The following is a 21,390-nucleotide window of genomic DNA, read 5'->3' as shown; positions in this document are numbered from 1 at the left end:
CTGCTGTCATATGATTGGGTGATTAATAAGTGTTGGAGCTGGTGTACCTACTGAAGTGGCTGGTATCCTGCTACCTGATGGATGAACACGTATCTTTAACACATTTATATCTGACAGCAATTTTAAGCTAGATGTTCTGGAACATCTGTTATTGTTGCCAAGCCTCCACGTGAGCAAGCAACGAGACTTAAAGTGTGTTATTAGAGGATGTAGGGGCTGAGCTGTAATTGGGCCTACTGGACTATAATTGGCTTTACTTCTGCCGATGTGAATACATTTATGAAAGAATCAACAGCACATTAAATATATACTCATTAAATCAAAATACATTATTAATTAAATTGCACAAATGACAAGAGACAGTTAGATAACCTTAATCATGACTGAAAGCTTGAGAGCAGCTACTAGTGGAACCTACTGATGATCTTGCCCCTGGCATTTTCTATTTATCATTTTTTTACTGAGGGAACATGTATAACTTGAACTTAACTGTCTTGTTGCTTGACATCCTACATACTTGGAAACAGAAAGATATTTACCGATCCCCTGTGCTATCATGTTCTGTCGGCAAATCAAGGCCTGAGTTCGATTTGTTGCTTTAATTCAGTGTTTCCAGTTGAATCCTTACGAGAACAGATCTATTGCGGCATCAGATAACTTGCACAATACGGATCAATTGATTCTCTGACGCGCTGTAACAAACTGTTCATGGCGCCAAACAGCATTTCTCTCATGGTTTGATGACTTGAGAGCTAAGCCGCTTAGTAAACTGCATCATACAGTGGATACTGTGCCTTTCAGATAGCGTAAAAAACACAGTTTCTAGTCTCTTAAACCTCTTACTCATCAGTGGTTAAGGTGTCAGAGGTGGGGAAAATGCTAGCTTCGTTGTCAAGGGTTAGCTCTAATAAAATAAATAATCCAATGAACGACTTCTAACGATGTCTCCGGATTAAGTGTTGTAAGAAGAGTGACCTCTGACCTCTCTGGGTGGCGATGACTGTAATGTTGTGCCAGTGCTCACGCTCCCGGTCCAGCTCCATCGCTGTGGTGATGAGACCGGTCTCTGGTGTGATACGAAACAGAGCCTCTGGGTCTGACTGAGGATCAATGGAGAACCTGAAGAAGAGAAAGTTGGGTTTGAGGATATAGACGGGTGAAATGAGGAGAGGGCAGGGAGAAATATCGAAAGAATGAGTGAAAGGAAGATGCAAGCGGGGAAGGCAGTGGGGTGCGGAGCGAAAGAAGCAGACAGGGCAAGTGTGTGAGGGAGCGATAAGGAAGTCGGCATTCAAATGGCCAAAGAATTAATATAGTGAGATTATCACAGCTGATAAGAGTTCTTTTGAAGTGCTACCGATTATCTAAATATCTCCATGAATATACCAGCTATCATTCCTCCCCACATACTCGCTTTTAGCACTTCTGCTTTTAATTGGGACACGGTTTTCTGTGGTTTTTACAGACAAATTGCTTGCTTCCCTCCTCATACTATTTGAGACAAAACCCACCGCAAACACAAGCGAAGCACTGGAAGCTGCAAGCGTCTGTGGTTTCTGTCTGGCTCGTGGGAACACTGTGTGGGCATTTGGTTGGCTTATTTTTATTTGGTTAGCTCTTATTGTTGTGTCTTGTTTCTTTTAGCTGAAGAGCCTGCTTTGAATTTAATTCAAAAAGCCTGGCTATCCCTTGCTTGTGGCTGGACAGTAAAACAAATGAAGATATATATAAGTCCCAGCACCATTAAATGCTTGATTTGTCTTTCAGCAATAAAACTCCTGTAAAGCTGTTTTGTTATGAGTTCATAAACAGCAAATACTGAGAGGAACATTTTGAGAAATGGGCTTATTTGCTTTCTTCCTGGGTGGCAGATGATAAAACTGATACCAGTGTCATGTTTTACACCAAAGATTAAGTTACAGCTACTATCTCAGCATGAAAACTGGAAAGACTAGCTTTTAAAAAAAACAAAACAAAAAAAACCTGTTCAAAAGGAGCCCAGGTAGGCTGTTTGCTATCTCAACAGTGAAAAGTAACAACCTAAATGTATAGGAAGACTACATGTCCTGCTGAAATGCAGAGGCTTTGTACTCTACCTGATATTATTGGTCAGACCAGTATCAGGGTCTACTGCACTGACTCGGCCCACTGTGCAGGCCGGCGGGCAGTTCTCTGAAACATCCATGTGATATCTGGCCCGAGAGAACCTCGGTGGCTCGTCCGCATCCAGGACTGCAACTCGGATTGAAGCCCGATCTTTAAAGGGGCCTCGACGTAGGAAGCGGGGGTCCACTATCGGGTTAAGAACCTCAACAGAGAAGGAATAGGAGCTCCGACTCTCATAGTCTACGGCCTGTGGAGGAGAGAAGAACGAGGTAAGCTTTACAGTTGTGTAAAATGAAAGGGTTTTTCTGCGTAGTATAATCATCTAAGGTTTATGCATTTACATATTTTGAAATGAGCAATAGAGACATTTTTTAAAAGCGAGAAATTATGCAAATGTAACTGTTACAAACATCAGATCCAAAAGCCTTTTTTTTTAACGTGCCTTCATTTGGTCTATTTCTCACACTAAATTTTCCACAAATGACTGCTAAATTACATATCTAAAGCCGAGAGATGGAAAATAATGAATTCTTCCAACAGATAAGAGCTCGCGCAGGCTAGAGAACGGTCACATCCTAAAGCATCTAAGAATAATTTAGAGTGAATAATATTCTGGTTACCTTACATGTTGTGACGTTTGGATTTTTTGAAGCGATATTTTGAAGGATGTTGTGGGTGGATGCTTAGATGGTGGGTTTTGTGTGAAGTTGGAAAAGACATTCATGAGGCGTTGATGTTACAGCATTGCCAATGAGACTCCGGATGCTCAAAAAAAGTTGAAAGGCTTCTTCACAGCTTCAACACCGAGGTAACTACTTGTTTGGATGTTGGTTTGACATTTCTGGAGTTGATGTTTGGATAATGTTGACATGCTAAGAATGGATGATGTATATCTGTAGAGTTTGAATACTGTGTTGGTGAGACTTAAAAGTAAAAATACAGAATATTTTGTATTGCAATGTAGTGTTTTTTTGGTGAATAAAGCTAAATACTTTACCCTACTTTAAGTAAAAAAATCAGTATTAACAGCAAACTGAAGCCCTTTTGGTTTAATCCAGCAATTTTACTTGGGACTCACAGAAATGTAAATGGTCTGCTTCCAAGGTTTTAGGTAGCTTTAAATAGTTGTATAAGCCAAACTATGTCAACAAGTGTGATAGCAATGGAACAATTATTATACAATAAATCTTCAATTCTGTACAGCACAGAAAGATTTTTTACAGTACACGAATAATTACAGTGGGCACACTGTAAAAATTGTCTTCATTTATTCTATTTTAAAAAGTACATTTGTTACAGTGTAGTGTTGCTATGTGCATGCAGACTCGTGCTACACTGAGTAGTTGCTATGACCATTTTATCTAGCTCATATGGTACTGCAGTGTTAGCAAAAACAGTGGGAAGTGTGTTGGTGGGTACCTGGCAGATTGTATATTGTGTTACAATGTTGCAAACATGCTGGTTGGCATAGTTTCAGACCCTGTAAAGTGTATGAAACTTGCTTTTGTGCGCATATGTTCATTAGGAGTACAAATGGTTTGGGCTGTATGGCTCTATAAAGAATATATTTTCATGATAAGACCCCCCCTCCCTCACATTTTTCATAAAAATGCTTCCATTGTTTTGAACGCCATCTCTTTATCACCATAGCGACTCTGCTATCACCATGGAGACTCGTACCTGACTCGGGGGAGCATTAAAAATTCCTTTGTATCCTTGCATCTACACAGGTGCGAGAGATTTCATTTGGGATAGGGGCTCAGGCCCCAGTGATTGTTTGTTACAGAGAAGTTATGAAGCCTATTTGTCTGAGGTGTCTTTGTGATTGCGCGTCGCTCTCCCGCCAGCGCGGCGCCTCTGAAGCGAAGAGATAGCCTCTGATCTGGTTTGCTGAGATGATTGTTAGTGAGGGCACGGGCACACACAAGCAATCACATACATCCACTGTCTCACACACGCACCCTGACATACACCTGCTGTTGATTAAATTTCAGAAAACGAACACGTTTGGGTCTAGTTCAAAATACCTGTTTGAGGTAATGGCAGGTGTGTGTGTGTGTGGACTTGTGCGTGGAAGTACAAGTGGTTCTTTGAGCCTGTGTATCCTCAGATCCTCTGTGAGTATCTGAGTGTCCTTAAAAGCAAGTACGCATATAATTCATCTCAGTGTGATTGGCACGGGGAACTATGTTGGACAGGGGATAAATGGGCTCTCTAGCTATGCAGAATTTTCGCTGTCAGATTCAAACAGGAGCTGAGAAGAAAATCATTGTGAGGATCCCACCGGCAGTGGGAATATTGATATCCTCCCTCTCCTTCCTTTCTGATCTCTCGTTTGCTATTTTTCCTTCGCTTTTCTTCTCGCTCTCTGAGCTGTAAACCAGCGTAAACTGCTTGACAATCAGCGGTCTCAGAACGAGGTGCAGATTGATTAAAAATTATGCAGAGAATGGGGGGAATTGAAATGCACAGAAATGTAGCCAATTTGTGGACATATCTGGGCAGATAGAAGAAAATAAATACAGAAGAAAAATTGTTACAGAGTGTGTGAGAGAGAGAGACATGGGAATGGTGACAAAGTGTGTGTGCAGAAGGGGGGTAGATGGAGGGAAAAGGTTCTCTAACGGGGTCCCCATTACAGGGAGAGAGAGACAATCTGTCTGAGGAGGAGAGGTGTCACTTACACTGTGAGCACACACTCATCACCCTCCGCCCTCCCTCCACCCAGCACTCCATCACTCCGCTCCCCCTCCTCTGCTGCCTCACACACTCCATCACCTAGTCCCCGACTTACCCGCCCACACCTATCTTTTTTCCCTCCCTGGTGTGCGCGCGACAGGGCACCGGCTCTGACAAACCACAACACACACTCATCCTTCTCCTTCCTACACCCTTACAGTAAGGACACAGCGACCCCACTGTTCGTCTACCTTTTTACTTTTTGACATCATAAAAAAAAAAAATCCTCACTCATGTATTCACATCTACTTGTAAGACACTTGTACACATACATACACATGTCATGTTGGAGGACCTGTGAGGTTCCACATGCAGTTGTTGCAAATGTCCTCTCACAAGGAACAAAGGTTCAAATTCTGGTCTATTTCAAGCCAAAGAAAGCTCATATTTAAAATGGTTTTCCTGAAATTTGACAGAGCATTTTTGCTGTGGATTGCTGACATTAGCTACATAAGCAGCGTAGCCACCAACTGATTGCATGTCACTTGCACAAACCCCAGGCGTCTTCCTTACGCGCCGAATAAGAAAGCAGTAACGCTGACTTCATTTACCCTTGGCTCACCACCTTCACTGAAGGCTGAGACTGTGATTTAGAGCAGCTTGAACTCTTAGCTTAACATTAATTTAAGAAGGCTGTTGCAGAGGTAGTGGAGGCCAAAAGAAGAGGAGATGGGGCTGAGTGATACACTGTAACAAATTTCCCTGTAAAATTACAGTAAAGTACTGTCAGCCAGATTAGCTAGCATGAAACTGTGATTATACAGTGGACCTACAGCAATCTAGAGAGTTTCTTACTGCAAAAAAAATCTTATAGTGCAGTGCTGGATAGAATATGAGCATTACAGCATAATACTGTCAGCCGTTTGGTTGCCATTATACTGTTGTTTTAGTGAGCTTAATGTAAAAGTAAAATACTGTACATCTAAGGCTGAACCAGGTCTTAATCTTCATATTCTGGTCCATGAATTCAGTTTCTTACCTTTCTTGAACCACTGACAAGATATCACATTTTGTCACGATCCCCCTGCAGCTTGTACTTCACGGTAATGGCAATCTTGCTGCATTTAACAATTTCACTGTATGCTAAATGAGGTAGTGGGACTTCACACAATGTGAATTTTCTCAATAAGGTATGGGCAGACTGCAGTAACAGAGGGAAAATCAAGTCTGACTTGATGAAGAGAAAGAAAAAATACTACTTGCACATTGCAATCCATCCATTCATCCATCGGTCATCAGTCTTTTGGAAGGCCAGCACAGAGAGACAGACAACCATTCACACTCACATTCACACCTACTGGCTGGTAATCTAATATGTATGTCTTTAGACTGTGGGAGCAAGTCCATGCAAGCACAGGAAGAACATCCCCACACAGACGGCACCAGCCTTCAGGTGGTTCGGACCAGGAATCATCTTGTTATGATGAGGTGCTAAACCACTGTTATTAATACTTTCTTCCTTAAAAGTGTCAACATTTAAAGCGGGGATGTCAAACTCATATTTGTGGTCATTAGAGGTTAAATCCCCGATATATCCTAATATTAGAGAAAAAAGTGCAATGTAAAAAATAAAAATTTCTATAGCAGATAATAAAGTAATACTCTTTCTGTCATTTAATTGTTTATCTATTACTTACTTAGATGTAGTATGAATGTTTTAAGGAGGTCTTTATCAGTAAAAAAAAAAAAAAAAAGCTTAAAAAACAAATGAAAATACAGTTACAAGTCCAAAATTTGTGCCCTTAACATTTTCCAAAGCCATCCCATGGGCCATACTGGAGTGTTTTCAGGGTCAATTCTGGCCCCCGAGCCTTATGTTGTTTAATTCTACTTCCTGCCTGCACCTTTGAGAGCTGCTTACTGCATGAAATACAGAATTTAAAAAAAGAAAAGGTTTGGATACCTTTGAAATAATGCCATAAAGTTGCCTTTTCTTACAGAATGCAAACCAAATGAATATTTAATGTGACCACCCTGTGCCCTGAGAAAAGCACCGGTCCTCTGGATGCCCATGCACAGGTTTTGCTTGGCAGGTAGGCTGTTGGAAGCATGTCAGAGAAGGTGCCACAGTTCTCCTGTGACCTTAGGCTTTCTCGGTGTCTTCTGTCTCTTCATGTAATCCTAGACAGACTCCATAATGTTGACACCAGGGCTGCGGGCTCTACCATCTGTTCTTGTCACTGTAGATAGTTCTTTATGACTCTGGCTGCATGTTTGGGGTTGTTGCACTGCTGCAGAATGAATTTAGGACCAATCAAATGCCTTTTTTTCCCCAGTAGATTTCCTTCATTTTATATCACTGAAAATTGACGAATCTCTCCGTCCTACACTGTTTAAATAAAACAAGCAGTTTCAAAACTCAATACTAGGCTTGATTTCCTGACCTTTACAGATATTCACCCAGAAAAGTCAACAAACTGAAAATAATCATTAAATCAGCATCACACACATACATACTTTCTCACTCCTAGTTAGCACTCCCCTCTGCTTCCCCGCCCACACGCTCTACAAGTGTAACCTCGTGTCCTGTGATGCGGCGCTCCAATGGTCTGTTTTGAAATTCAAATTCTATACCTTTTAAAATTTGCTTCACAGTTAGCAGAAATTAATTAGCTAACCTGCATGCAAGACTGGCAATACATAATACATCTCTCCTCAAAGAGGCCGAGCCATAGGCCTGCACGCTTGACTGAGAAAGTGCGCGGTAGTGTGCACGCGCACATTGAGCGTACTGTACAATAACTGCACATTAATGGGCGGCTGAGGCTTCTAATCCCTGAGGAGGTGATTCTCCCTGCCTTCACCGTAGTAGATGTTAAATAAAAAAAGGTTATGGAAGCCTGTGTGATTCAGGGTGAACACACATGCGAGTGGGTGTACGCAGCACAGTGTGTATATATATGGTCTCAGCACCCCGCTGTCCTTGGCAGATTGAGTTCCTTTTTGATTTTGTGCATTCTAAATCAAGATCATACATCACATTTGTCTGATGACAAACTCAGCTTTGGACATTTCTGCCAACAAGCACTACTGCAGAGTTGAGAGAACAAAGACTCTCCTAAATCTCCCTTTTGACTTTGTTCTTCCTCTGCTGCCTCCCCATCCCTCTGTCACTTGTCTCGTCTTCTGTCTTATTTCACTCTCAGAGGTCTCGTGTCTTCCCTTTTTCAATTTTTTCTTTTTGTTAAGAAAACTTACAAGCAATACACTGGTCTCTCTTCTTCTTTTCTTTTCCTCCATCTCTCTTTCCCTCTCTCTCTCTTTCCCTGTGAGGAGATTAACACAATCTCTCCTCCGCGTGAGAAAACAAACACAGATAATCCTGGGCACGCTGCTGGCGTGTGACCGAGGATTAGCCAGCCGTTTTAAGTGAGAGCATATGGAAATAATAACTGCAAACTGACACACGCGTGAGCTTGCTTGTCCCCCAGGTAAGGAGGAAATGAAAAGCGCGCAAATAGCAGGCTTACACAGCTCACAGCACCCCCCCGTAAACATACCTCAAAAGGAACCTCCTGAATTGGGATGCCGCCAGATTCTTCTTAATGATGTTGTGACATGTTTAGTGTTGCGTCAAGTGATCCCACTTTGTTATACAGATGCTGCTTAATTCAGTATATGTGTAATGAGGTATTTTGAAAACGGGCTATTATGTTATGTTTGTGTTCAGAGTCTCTGGTTTTTTAATGTGTGACCTCAGCTTGCCAGACACACTAGACCCTTTATCACCTGTCTGATTTGCATGTAAAGCACCTCTGCCTATTAGCTGAGTCTTTCTCTTTTCTACTTCTTGCTCCAGTTAATTTCATTCTGATTAGTGGATTGAAAATTCAAGGAAGCTTTAACCAGCAGGCGACCCCCCCGTGAATGTTATCCGCTAGCCATTAGGGGGCACTGCTGCAGAGCAATGTCAAGCAATTCCTAATTCTGAAATTACCTGCTCCTTAGTCTGTGGCCTCACTCGCATGCTGTATCAAAAATCTATTAGCAGGAATGTGTACGTTCATTAGAATCGATGCGTGCGTAAATAGCTGCAGCAAAGCAGCGCTGACCAGCCAGGGAGCAGAGAGGAATAGAATACAGACTATAGAAGAAGAGGAAACTGGAAAGAGGAAATTAGTTTCAAAAAGAGTGAATGGGTTGTTGATGTGTGTATTAGCCTGTGCCTGTTTGCGTCTGGAAATGTGTGTTTCCATGTGTGAATGCAAATGAGGCAGACCTAGGCTGAGTCAGAGCCACAAACAGCACACACTGTCTGACATGGCCTCCAGACACAAAACAGAGCGAGGACGAGGTGAGAGAGCAAGGCAGATATTGGGTGGGGGAGGGCGTGTGTGTGTGTTTGCATGTGAGCTTGTGTGTCTCCCGTGCACTGCATTTTCTTTGGACATGTATGGAGATCAGACGGGGAGAGTAACAAGATGCAGAAAGAGGGGGGGGGGGGGGGGGGGGGGCTGATGATGATGGGAGGAGGAAGAGGAGAGGGGCGACGGGAAGAGTGGAAATAGAGGAGGAGGGAAATCTTTTTATTGCTAGGGGGTGTCTCTGTGGGACTGACAGTAAATAAGCGATGATAAGCAGCTTCAGTCGTCACCCAGACTTACAGGCTGTTAATGACCCAGCTTTCTATGGCGTGTCCCCGCCTAACCCTCGCCCTTTCACAGGGATGTTCTCCTCCTCTCTATTCAAAGGGGCGCCATCCAGAGTCTGATTCTTTGTCCGCGTCCTTCGTTTACGCTCTCTCTCTCTCTCTCTGTCTTATTTTACACACCCCAAATCTCTTCTCCCGTCTCTTTTGACCCCGTTTCCTTCTAATCTGCTGTTAACCCTCCTGCCGCTCCGACCCACCTACCATCATTCTGAGGTAAAGACGCAGCCCTCCCCACCCTCAGATAAGCGATCATTTCTCTGTGTAGCTCTTTTTCTTCAATCTCCAAAGTTTAAACAGGGAGCTGCGAGGTCAAGTGTGTAATATTGATGCGTGCCTGTATATCTATATATATGTGTGTGGTTTATTGGTGCTTGTGCAGATGTGCGTGTTCGTTTCTCCGTATCTCTGCCTGTGAGAGAATGCACGCCGTAGATCAGCGGTTAAAGAGATTCAGCCCACAGCAGCGAGATGACCAGCGAGGTCAAGGCCGGCTCTGTGGCAACACAAATTGTTCCACTTGGAAATCCTTCCTTCTCCGGAGGCGCACAGATCATCTCACTCCTCTGTTTAAATTCTTCACACTGTGAAAGCCTTATGACTCTGGGAAACGGACAGCAGGGCATATGAGTCATTATTAACGCAACCCAAACATACGCACGCTTGAAAACACACACACACACACACACACACACATTTTGTTTTATTTATTTTTGTTTGTTTCATGAAGTATAAACTGAGGGGGAGCTTAGCGCTAATTTTATGCTTTGTTTGTTTAATTCTATTAATCGTAGCCAATCATACATGATTTAATTAGTTATGCATGAATTCCCTGAAAGGCTAAATCCTTTTAACCTACTGAAGTCAGATTATTTTAAATTCACATACAGTTTGTGTAACACACCCACCTTTACCCCCCACCTAAATCCCAATACTGCTGGGGCTACAGCTTGTTGTAAATACTCAGGAAATTGTGCCTTGCAGCATCTGTAAATATTCAATATATGTTCCACTTTGTAAGCATTCAGAATTGATCCACATGTAACCTGTGATTATCCAGTTTTATTTAACTGGAACAGCAAGCCTGCTCTAATCTATTCTAATCTATTTCTCTGGTGCCTTTGCAGAGAGAGTAAAGCAGCGCAGAGGAGGCCATGTTGAAATATTAATTGTACTTTTTTTGCCTTGCGTCTGTGGCTGAATCCAGCGCAGCTAATGCTGGAGGTGGGAGGTCTTTAGTGTAATTGTTTACATGTGATTTTCACCATTCACCACATGCTGATGCTCACCTATTCTCCCCAACTCTTCTTCAGTCTGTCTTATTGTCGCCATGCTGTCTCCCCCTCTCCTAATAACTGTACCTCTCTTTTTTATTATTTATTTTTTTCAGCTTTTTTTGTCTGCTTGTCTCTCCGGATGGGTATTTCTAACCTCCTGTGCTTCGCAGCCTATAGCTGAGCTAATTTCTCCATGGCTGTCACTGTGTCTCTCTCCCTGTCTCTTTGCGCATCTCTCTCGGTCGCTTCTTACTCTAACCCCCTTGTTATACCGCACTCTCTGCTGTCACCGCCTCGCAGGACCTCAATTTAACATTCCTCCTTCAGCTCTCCCATCGTTTCTTTCCTTCTTCACCCGCACTCTTTCGCCTTGTTCCCAGGTCCTTGGCTTAGATTTCTTTCTCTTGCACCTCTCACCGTATCCAGTCCTTGCTCTACCTCGGCGCGTCTCTTCAAAGGAACTTGGAAATCCTGCTCTACACGCCACCTCTGGGTGCGGATTGTTTTTAACGAATCCTGCAAACCCAAGGCTGAGAACTGACACAATGATAAATTCACAGAAATTTCAAGTGTTTACATGCGCATGCATACACCGGTATGCACACCTGCATGGCTTCCAGTACACCAACCAAAGCATTTGTGCAGTCAGGCACTCACCAGCAAAAATAAAAACAACATCAATTTTTGAATACAAATAGCTTTTTTTTCTGTTTTGTTGTTGTTTTTTCTGCAGATTTAGCCAGATTTCAGTTTGCATTTCCCAAAAACGACGTGAAAAGGTTTCAGAAGCTTCGTGTGCATTTGCAAAGATTTTTCATGGAATTTAATGGCACAAAGTGTGCAGACTTTTACATCCAGTTATCTAAAATATAAAAATTCTAATTTACTCCCAGCAAATACAAACCAAGCTCCCATAAGGGAACTTCCCAAAGGGATACAGTGGAATAACTGGCCAAGTATTATGAGCCCACTCTCACGCATCCTCCAATATCCTCGAGAGGATTAAAAGTTGGTCCAGCAATTCACGACCAGAAAGAAAACCGCATTGTCCAGCTAAAAGATGGATTCTCCTCTCCAGCACTCTGGCATAGAACTCACCAGGTTGGCTGAGGAGTGTGACAAATTTTGAAGAAATAGCTTTAGCGCTACCATAAAGTCAAACATGCTACAACCAAACAAAAACCTCATCCTGGTGACGGGGGTTCTCACAGACCCCAGAGGCAAAATGTCTGTCACATCTTAGAAATGCTTTGATCTATTGCTCCAGTTTGTCACTATTTGGCCAATCAGTTTGTGACTCATTGTTTCCTGCTATCTGCTGTGACTAGTGCTTTTTTAAACATTCAAATGTACTGGGGTCCTGGGGGATCGCAGTCAAAAGCACCCATTTCTGCCTATGCAGTTTTAATAGATGGAACTAATTGAGCCCTATTTAGTGTAGAAGTGCTCTGTCAGTCATTCTGAAAGAGAGACACACAGACAGTCTGAGCATACAATGAGCCATAGCATGTACTATAGCTGCCTGTATATGGCATTTGTTTTGCATTATGTACAATTAAAAAGAGCATTGCTGTTTGTATTATTATTAGTAGTAATTTAATTTCTTTACTAAATAGTAAACTACTGAGATCATCTTCTGCGTACCTTGGTTATTTGAGTTACTGATGCCTTCCTATCAGCTTGAAGCAGTCTGGCCATTCGCCTCTGGCCTCTCTCTCACTGGATCAGCAGTTACTCAGACACGCTGATATATCAGCAAAAGTGAGCTGTTTGTTGATATATCTGTGTCAGCCTTTTTAATGGACAGTAAATAAAAATTTTAAGACAGATGGGAGAAACACCCTTCAACCATGTGGTAGTGTTGATGTTGAATAGTGCCAGAGGGAACTGCAACCGTCCCAGTTGCCAATACATGCTTGGAAATCCATAAACACAGGACAATAAAAAGTATATTTTTAAAATGCATATGGCAAGTTGCTGCCACATGATTGGCTTATTAGAGTGCCGTGAGAAATGATCAGATGTGATGTAGAAGATTGTCTGGTTCCACCTGATCAGTACTCTAAGCGACCAGCCTGAGTAACGGGCAGAACAATTACATTGTCTTCCACTAGAGGGCAGTACAACTACCTGCTCTAATTAAATGGGTTGCCAACTGCTAGTAAAACAGAAGAAGATGAAAAAGAAATTACATAATAGTCTGAAAAAGTAGTCAATCTGACCTGAGTCCTGTAGAAACTTCGGACGCAGATGAAGGCCCTAGCATGAGTAGTGCTCAGAAGAAAGCAGGAAAGGTATACTGGGGACAAACCGAGCCAATTCTGCTGTATCTGGTCCGCTGGGAAAAATAATCAATATGCTGTTTGTGACATTTTTGTTTGGTGGTGTGCTGTGCGATTTTTCTAATGTGAAATATGTGACGTGGCTCCAAAGGGTTGGGAAACACTGGCTTATTAGATTTCTAAATTAATGAGCAGTTGTACAGGTGTGTTCCAGCAAGGTGGCTGGAAATATTCCATATTTTTCTCAGTGTATTGCCAGTAAATTCAATTGGACTAATATGTTAGTCCAAATCTCAATGCTTTCTATGGAGGGTGTGTATTTTGTAGGTCCAGGGTTAGCTCCTAATAAAAAAAATGTATAAAAGTAAATGAAAAACAAAAAGAATTTTCGCATTAGTACACTCATTATTGTAAACAGACTAACTAATGTCCTGAAGTTTTCGCTGAATTCCCAGCAGCAGATCTGGTGTGCTAGCTGTGGTATTTTTCATTTTTGCATCAGGACTTTGTATGTGGGCTTGTGTGAAAGAACGTCTACAATATGTGCTTGTTTTTGCGAGTGGACACATGGCCTTGTGCGGTGTGCCGCTCATTGATATGATTTTAATACTCATCGTGCGCAATCGAGCTCAATCGCAGAGGAAGAATGTGTTACGCTGGTAACACAGGTGATTGATCATATTACATGTGATCACGAGCACACGCAAAATTATGCTTTCTCTTTTGTTGCAGCTTCATGGGTATGACACCTGGCAGTATAACACAGGTGGCACAACACGTGCTGAAGCACACGCTCGCTGACTGAGTGACTGATATCACACGTCAGACAAACGGCTAACAACAATAAAGGCGACTCATATGTGTTTCGACACTTCTGAAGAGCTCATTTAAAATCAAAGCACCATAGCTCATATTAGCCTCCCACAGCCCTGCTCATATGCACACTACACATGAGCATGAGTGATTCCTCTCCTCATACGGATACAAGGCACACTGGCAGTCATCACTTCCACAATGCCCATACACCTGTGCAAAAAGGTGATCAGTCAGCATGGCAGGCAGCTTGAGGAATGACAGAAACCAAAAATTCTAGCTTTACACTAAAGGGATATATCCATCTGCAGCCTGCATTAAAAAAAAACATCTGGGAAGGATTCTTGCTGGGGTTAAAAAGGAGACTGTATATAAAGAATAGATGTAACAACTGCAACCTCTCATTTTAAAGCCTCAACTTGAGCATTTTTGGCTGTTGCAATCCCATTTTTATTAAAGCAGACATGAACCATGAATCCCTGAGTGAGAGATGGTTCTGACTGATAAACCAAAGACAGCATGTTCATACAGTGATGTCTAGACAATCACAAGCTAACCATCCGCTAAGGCAAACCCTGCTTTATTATCTAATTTATTCTGTAAATAAGACCATCATTTACAAAAATGAACACCAGCATCAACTTAAGTTGATGAATGGCGTCTATGTAGACAACTGGGTTCCTTTTTGTTAATAAAATAAAATATCTCTTTTTTCAAATGTATCTGTGGCATCGCTGTGGCTTAATTTCATGTAACCAATCAAAAATCAGATGTGGTAGGATTCACGCTGGTTACACGACTCATCACCCTGATAACCAAGAAAATGAAGGAGAGGCTTGTGCTGTGATATGCAGTTAATACAGCTATTTTAACACAAACCATGATTTTTTATAGTATATCACAATATACATCCATCCATTCTCTTCCGATTATCCAGTTTTAGGGTCGGCGGTGGGCTGGAGCACATCCCAGCTGTCACAGGGCAAGATATTTAAATGACATCCATATAGACTGCATTTGCATGGCTAATGATCTGTTCTATCATTTGTGCATGATAGCATTTTTCCAACTGAACTCAAAATAGAAAGCCAGAGCCTTATTGATTCTGTTGTACATGCAAATGCTCTGCAATTCATGCAAGGATGTGCTAAAAGGCCGGAGACAAACCGCCTCGAAAAAATGACACTCAACTCTGCCACTGCAAGCATTTGCATTTGGATGTGTCACGCTTTGGATTGAGTTTTGCGGAGATATTTCATTATGTTTGCTTTAAACAGATGGACGTGCTGATAAAAAGAGGCTGATTCGCAGTGAGTGGAATCAAGCTGGAGATTCATTTGTCAAAAAACCCAACAATACACTCTTCCTCGACGGGAGACAAATAAGGAAAACAGGTAAGAAGAATGCAGCTCAGCTGTATTAAAGTCCTCGCTGAAAGGGCTGTTCAGTGATGAATTGTGTGAGTTTATATAGCATTATTGTTTAGTTCCAGGTAATTCCAGGTTAATAGGCTTAGGCAGCATGTTGTTAGCTGTGCTTCGACTCATAGGCAAAACAAAACTGTTCTCCACAGACCGGCCTACACTACCCGTGTCATCGTCTGTCCTCCCCCTCATCATCTGTTTCCTGTCTCCTTTGCTGCCTTTTACCTTTACAAAATGACTCCATATGTGCGCTCTTTTACTGCTCATTCTTCTAGCTCTGGTTTTCTCCTCCTCAGCCACTATCTGTGGTAACCTTTACGAAACCCTTCCCTCCTCTCCTGCCCACTCTTTCATCAATATCTCCCTCCATCTGTCCACCCCTCATTCTCTGTCATCCTTCATTCACCTTGTTGAGCGTGATGACCGCCTCTTGGTTCAGTCCGGTGATATTGAACGTGTCCCCGCTCTCCCCCTCCAGGATGGTATATTCCAGCTTGGCGTTCTCACCCAGGTCAGCGTCCATTGCGGAGATGCGTCCTATCTCAGCGCCCGGGATGGCCAGCTCGGAAACGGAGAAGGACCACATACCTGGGGAGAGACACGCAACGGCACATATTAGAGGAGCACTGTCATTTCATTAGCTCTGATACGCTTCATTTGTCAGTTAAACATTTAATTTTGTCTTTTGAAGTGTATTCAAATTGCTGTTCCCCACCTGCGCTGAGCCAATATTTACAACATTTTGCTGCGATAAGGCAGCGTTTAAATTAAAAGAAGTGAGAGAATGAAGGAGAGAGATAAAAGCAGAGTGTGCATTTGAGCGCTCCGCACAGATATTATTAAAAGACAGGTAGAATATGGCCAGAAAACCTACTGTTAAAAAAAAACTAAATTAAAAGAGCCTAAGATTTAAAAAAACAGAAGGGTTTAAGGAGATAAAGAAAAAGAAAAGATTAAGAGATGGTTAAGAGAAGCTGCTCTGGCTCTCTGAGTTGTCCATTCATTCCTTCTGCTGAGACATATTAATCAAGATAACAGGCTCGTTCATGTGTGCTGGTTTATGTTTAGCTGTCAGCCCATTAAAGCAGTACATTATCAGTCCTTTTGCTGGCTTTGCAGTTTACATAATATGTTCCTCTTCTCATCCATCGGGCACACCTACCGGTATGTGATAAAAGCATGGAGGACCCAAAAAACTGATATTTCTATAGAAAAAGCAGACGCACATGCACTTAAATTCAAATAGCACCTTTGTCCTAGCACGCACACAGTGGCCACCGACAAGAATAAGTGAGGTAGGGGAGATAGAAAGTGAGTGAAGGGAAAAGGTAAGATATCACCATTTGGCACACAACAGAGCTGTTATCAGCTCAGCTAAAGCTAAAGGAATCAGATAGACCTGTAAATGTGAGCGAGAACAACATCACACAAACACACCGGCTGACGGAATAAAAGATAGCCCACCCTTGACAAGTGTCTGGTCCCACAACACGCAATCTGAAGAATTCGGCAAATTTGACAACATCACAGTGAGACAAACTTGTGAGGTTATGTGACTTTGTGGATCGGGATTACAGACATCAAAGTCTTTTATCCATGGAAACCAACGTTATTTCTCACCGTGTTTGTTGTCTTTCCAAGTCTCTTAATATCAAATCTGTAATGTGGGCTTCCGTACTAGTAATTGCAGTACTCTCCCTCCAACAAGTCCTCCAAGTTAAAGTCAGATAAAACAGGCTTGTGAAACCTCAACAACAAAGCTTCTCTGAGATAAGTTGATGCAAATATAACAAGGTTTAAGTTGGTTTTATAACAACAGCAACAACAACAAACTTTATTCATATAGCACATTTAAAACCAATGGTGTACCAAAGTGCTTAATAATAATGATGGATTGGATTTATATAGCGCTTTTCAAGGCACCTAAAGCGCTTTACAATGCCACTATTCATTCACTCTCACATTCACACACTGGTGGAGGCAGCTACGGTTGTAGCCACAGCTGCCCTGGGGCAGACTGACAGAAGCGAGGCTGCCATATTGCCAGTAGGCGGTAGGGTAAAGTGTCTTGCCCAAGGACACAACGACCAGGACAGAGAGCCCAGGGATCGAACCGGCGACCTTCCGGTTACAGATACGCTTCCCAACCCCCTGAGCCACGGTCGCCCCATAGCCACAGTCGCCCCTTAACATGTAAGAGGGTAAGATGAAGTAAGAGGGAAGGCTGAGGGCTACGGCAAGGTACCAAAACATGCTAGCAGGTTAGATGGCATTAAAAAACAAAAGCAAAAGAAATGCATATAAAAGCATAAAAGAGCAATAAGTGTAAGGGATAAAACAGTCAAAAATTTTAAAATGATTAAAAATAATTAAGAATAAACCAAAGATAAGAATAAGCATTAAGCTAACTAACAAGCAAGCTTTAACTGGTAGAAAAGGTATATATATATATATATATATATATATATATATATATATATATATATATATATATATATATATATATATATATATATATATATATATTTATATATATATATATTACTTGTTCAGTTATTCAGGTTTTCCCAAGGCAATTTCAAGACACTGTTACAGAAACAGCAATCTTAAATCTGAAGGTACACTGTGTTTTCAGAACATTTCAGTTAACACCATGATGTTGCTAATTTAATAACAGATTAACATTGTCATTTTTGAAGAAACTAGTTTTGGCAGGAGATGATATGACAAATGCTACTGAAACAGCAGACAGATGCATTATGTGCTGCATGTGCGGCCTCTAAATGTTTGCTTTACTTTTCTTCTGTAAAGATATCGTAGAGCTATTCTCACATCAACTGTTCTCACAGTACAAACCAATTTGAACTAATGGTATCAAGCTGAGAGAACATTTATTCAAGACTTCGCACAAGTTTTTTGCAAAATGCAGAGATTTCCATCCAGTGTTCATGCTTTGTTAGTTCTTAGTCGCCCTCAGAATGCTTCTATTCTTCCAGCATTGGGATTTACTGCCCATGGAAGAAGAGGTAGGGATGGCACAGGCATACCCTCAGAAAGACAACAAGAAACATCACAAGACACTCGTGGACCTGGAGCCCACAAGAATTTGTCACTGGCCTATGCTGCAAGGAGGGCAAAGGGCCCTGAGAGCTACATGAAACATGTAGCTTGTCACCTTTTTCAGGTAACACAAATCTTAAGACCTCCTGGGAGGCATTGAGAGGAAAACACATTCTTTCGCTGCCACAAGCCTGATTCAAGGATTCAAATTTTTGAGCAGCATTAGAAAAAAAATGATGCAATTCTTAAATTCTTAAAATGTTTTGAACTGCACATTGTTACAGAAGCACAGGATATTTTTATTCCTATATGTATCCTGTATCTGAGTAACTGATGCATGAGAAGGATAGCTAATTTGTCCTTCCGTGGGCTTTACAGTAGGTAAAAAAAAACAATTCATCACAAATAGTTCTCATTTTCTTTACTTGTATTTTATTTTTCATGGGTTTATGATTATCACCTCGGGGTACACCACAGGCTGGGTCTTGATGGTGCTTTGATAAGGTTTACACCCTCAAATGTTTTGGAAGGGCCGAGCAAAGCCACAGGCTGAAGCATTTCTGTCTCGCTGTGCCGCTATGAAACATTAAAAGCAATAAATAGTTAATTGCGAGTGCTTATGGTTTCATTCAACTATAAGCACGGCGGTTAGCACACGTCACACTTTTTTTAAGTATAATTTTTTCACTTCATTCAAGCACATTTTCATTTACTGACCCTTTTGAATTTGAAAATTTGCAAGAGAAAGCACATTTTTAAGAGAGCTGTCATGTAGCTGTGGCTGCATCATGTATGTAAGCTCCTTGGCTCTGACTACTAACTTTCGTTGCCTTTGTTGTGGTGCAACTGGTGCATTTGTCTAGATTATGTTTTCTTTTCTTTTTAACTTAGTTAGGCCCCCAGTCACACAGACATAGGGATAAGTTGGAAACCACCTGGCAACAACTGGTTGTCAAGGAAAAATGAGTATCCCCTTGCTTGTTAGTCAGGGGTTGCAAGAGGTTGCTTGCTGTCACTAGGTGAAACTAGCCATTGTGACATATGCGGTGCTGCACTGAGAGCCTCCTATGGCTGCTAGCATAGCCTCAGTTGTGCCTGTTTTTTAAGGAACACACAAACTTGTCTGCAAGCACGTGGCAACTATTTGCCAAGTGGTAGTGAAACTGTCAAGAGTGGGATGGAAAACCACACACCACTCATCTACAAAGTAAAAGCTGTGTCCTTTAAAACATGTTAGTGGTAAGGCACAACTTTTACTTTGAAGGTGAACATTCCCCATCTCCAGTTTGTGTTGCATTTTTTTTTTTGAGTGGTTATTTAGTGAGTGTTTGCAGACAAGTCAGTTTTTTCTATGCAAACCACAGGCAACTATGCGCAGTACTGCTAATTTTGGTACTGATCCGATACCAAGTAAATAGAGGTCCAGTATACAGACACCAATTACATTACATAGGTAGCATATAATTGGAAATCAGTGTGTCATCATTTATAAGAAACATGAAAATCAATATAAGTTTGCATATTCTGAACACATTTTAATGACCGCTAAATCACTGTGATTTTACTTTTGACAATAATTAGTTAACACAATAAAAAAGGACCAGTTTTTCTTGTGTTTTGAAACTGTGTGTGTTCTTGAAGCCCCGGACTATAACTGTACCTTTCTCTAAAGCACTTTTAAGTGCTATGAGATATTAAAAAATAGATGTGACGGTCGATACTATCTGTCAACACTGACATTTTTCATAGTGTATGTCTGTGGTGTATTTTCATCAAAAAACAAAACAGAAGACAGAAACAAAGTATTGATCCTATTGAGGTTGTATCAGTCCCACAACAGTACCAGCATTGGTATTAGTACTATCGATATTTCGATCAATCCACCCTCCTCTCAACCAACCGAGTTACAGTTACACTGAGGTTTTTGGTGCCCCACCCTCTTTATTATTCATTTCACCCAGAGCAACGAACACTGCATTATTTCCTTAGTGATTGAAGTTCGCAGGAAGTTATTCTTTCACTGTCATTGTGAAAAACACACAATAAAATTATTTGCTGTCCCAGTCAGTGCAAAGAAAGCAATCTAACTATTCTGGAAAAAATACAAATAAAAAGAATTACCTGTAAACGCAGTACAAACAGTACAAAAATATAAACAAATAGATATGTACAGCTATCTATCTGTGTGTGTGTGTGTGTGTGTGTGTGCGCGTGCTTGAACCATTACTAAATGCACAAGCTGAAGATTGTACAGGTTAGTGAAAAGGTGACATACCAATGTCATCTATTGTTTATTATGAATTATTGCAACAGCCCTGGGATATCTGCTGTTCTTCAGTCTGTTTGTTTTAGTGTTTGTTGTTCTGTACCACCTTCCTGAGGGCAACATCTGGAACAGGCGCCATGCTGGGTGGGATGCGTCCTTCACATCACCTGTTCCAGCTGTCACCCTCAGGAACGCAGTAAGGGACTGCAAAAGCTCAAAACTGAGGCTGTAATTGTTGCTTTTTTTCTTTGTATTTGTGGTCCTTTGTATTTATTTAGGTCCACACTCAGAACATTATTACTGTTGCAACAACAATATAGGTAAAAAGTAAAAACTATCCAAATGCTTGTCCAGCAGTAATGCATGCAATATATTTTCATCACTTAAATGTGGATGATTTACTAAATAACTGAAGTTGTGTGGATTTATAACAGTTGGTTCATATACAAAATGCCTTTGACTAATTTCCTTTTTGTCTTGACGTTGCTCCCACTTCACTACTTTGTTGTCTGAAGGGACAGATGGAAACTCTTTTCTGCATAAAATGAACAGCGCTGCAAATTAGCAGTGACAGAACAAGGAGTCACCCTCTCTGTGTCATCTATCTGCGAGATAAGTTATTCAGGGCTGTTTCAGACTCAACTCAATCAGTCAGGGGAAATGTAACCTTAGATCACATATTAAAATATTTAAAGCTACAGATTCGGCAGGGGTAAAATAAAAAAATTAAATTAATGACCCTGTCATTTGACAAAGAGTTGTCAAATTAAGACTC

The 21,390-nt window shown here is 41.4% G+C and overlaps 1 protein-coding gene across 1 annotated transcript in view; it reads right to left on the bottom strand.

The window, feature by feature from the left end:
- Positions 1-21,390, bottom strand: part of cdh24b (cadherin 24, type 2b) — a 156,230-nt gene that overhangs the window by 15,336 nt on the left and 119,504 nt on the right. The window contains exons 6-8 of the mRNA XM_026150663.1: positions 15,696-15,877; positions 2,097-2,353; positions 983-1,119 (exon numbers count right to left, since the gene is read on the bottom strand). Of these exons, the coding sequence (XP_026006448.1) occupies positions 983-1,119; positions 2,097-2,353; positions 15,696-15,877 (576 nt within the window). The remainder of the gene's footprint in view (positions 1-982; positions 1,120-2,096; positions 2,354-15,695; positions 15,878-21,390) is intronic.

Source organism: Astatotilapia calliptera, chromosome 18 (genome assembly GCF_900246225.1).
Source record: "Astatotilapia calliptera chromosome 18, fAstCal1.2, whole genome shotgun sequence".
Lineage (NCBI taxonomy): Eukaryota > Metazoa > Chordata > Actinopteri > Cichliformes > Cichlidae > Astatotilapia > Astatotilapia calliptera.
Note: the sequence above shows the minus strand (reverse complement) of the source record. Positions and strands in the feature narration are given on the sequence as shown.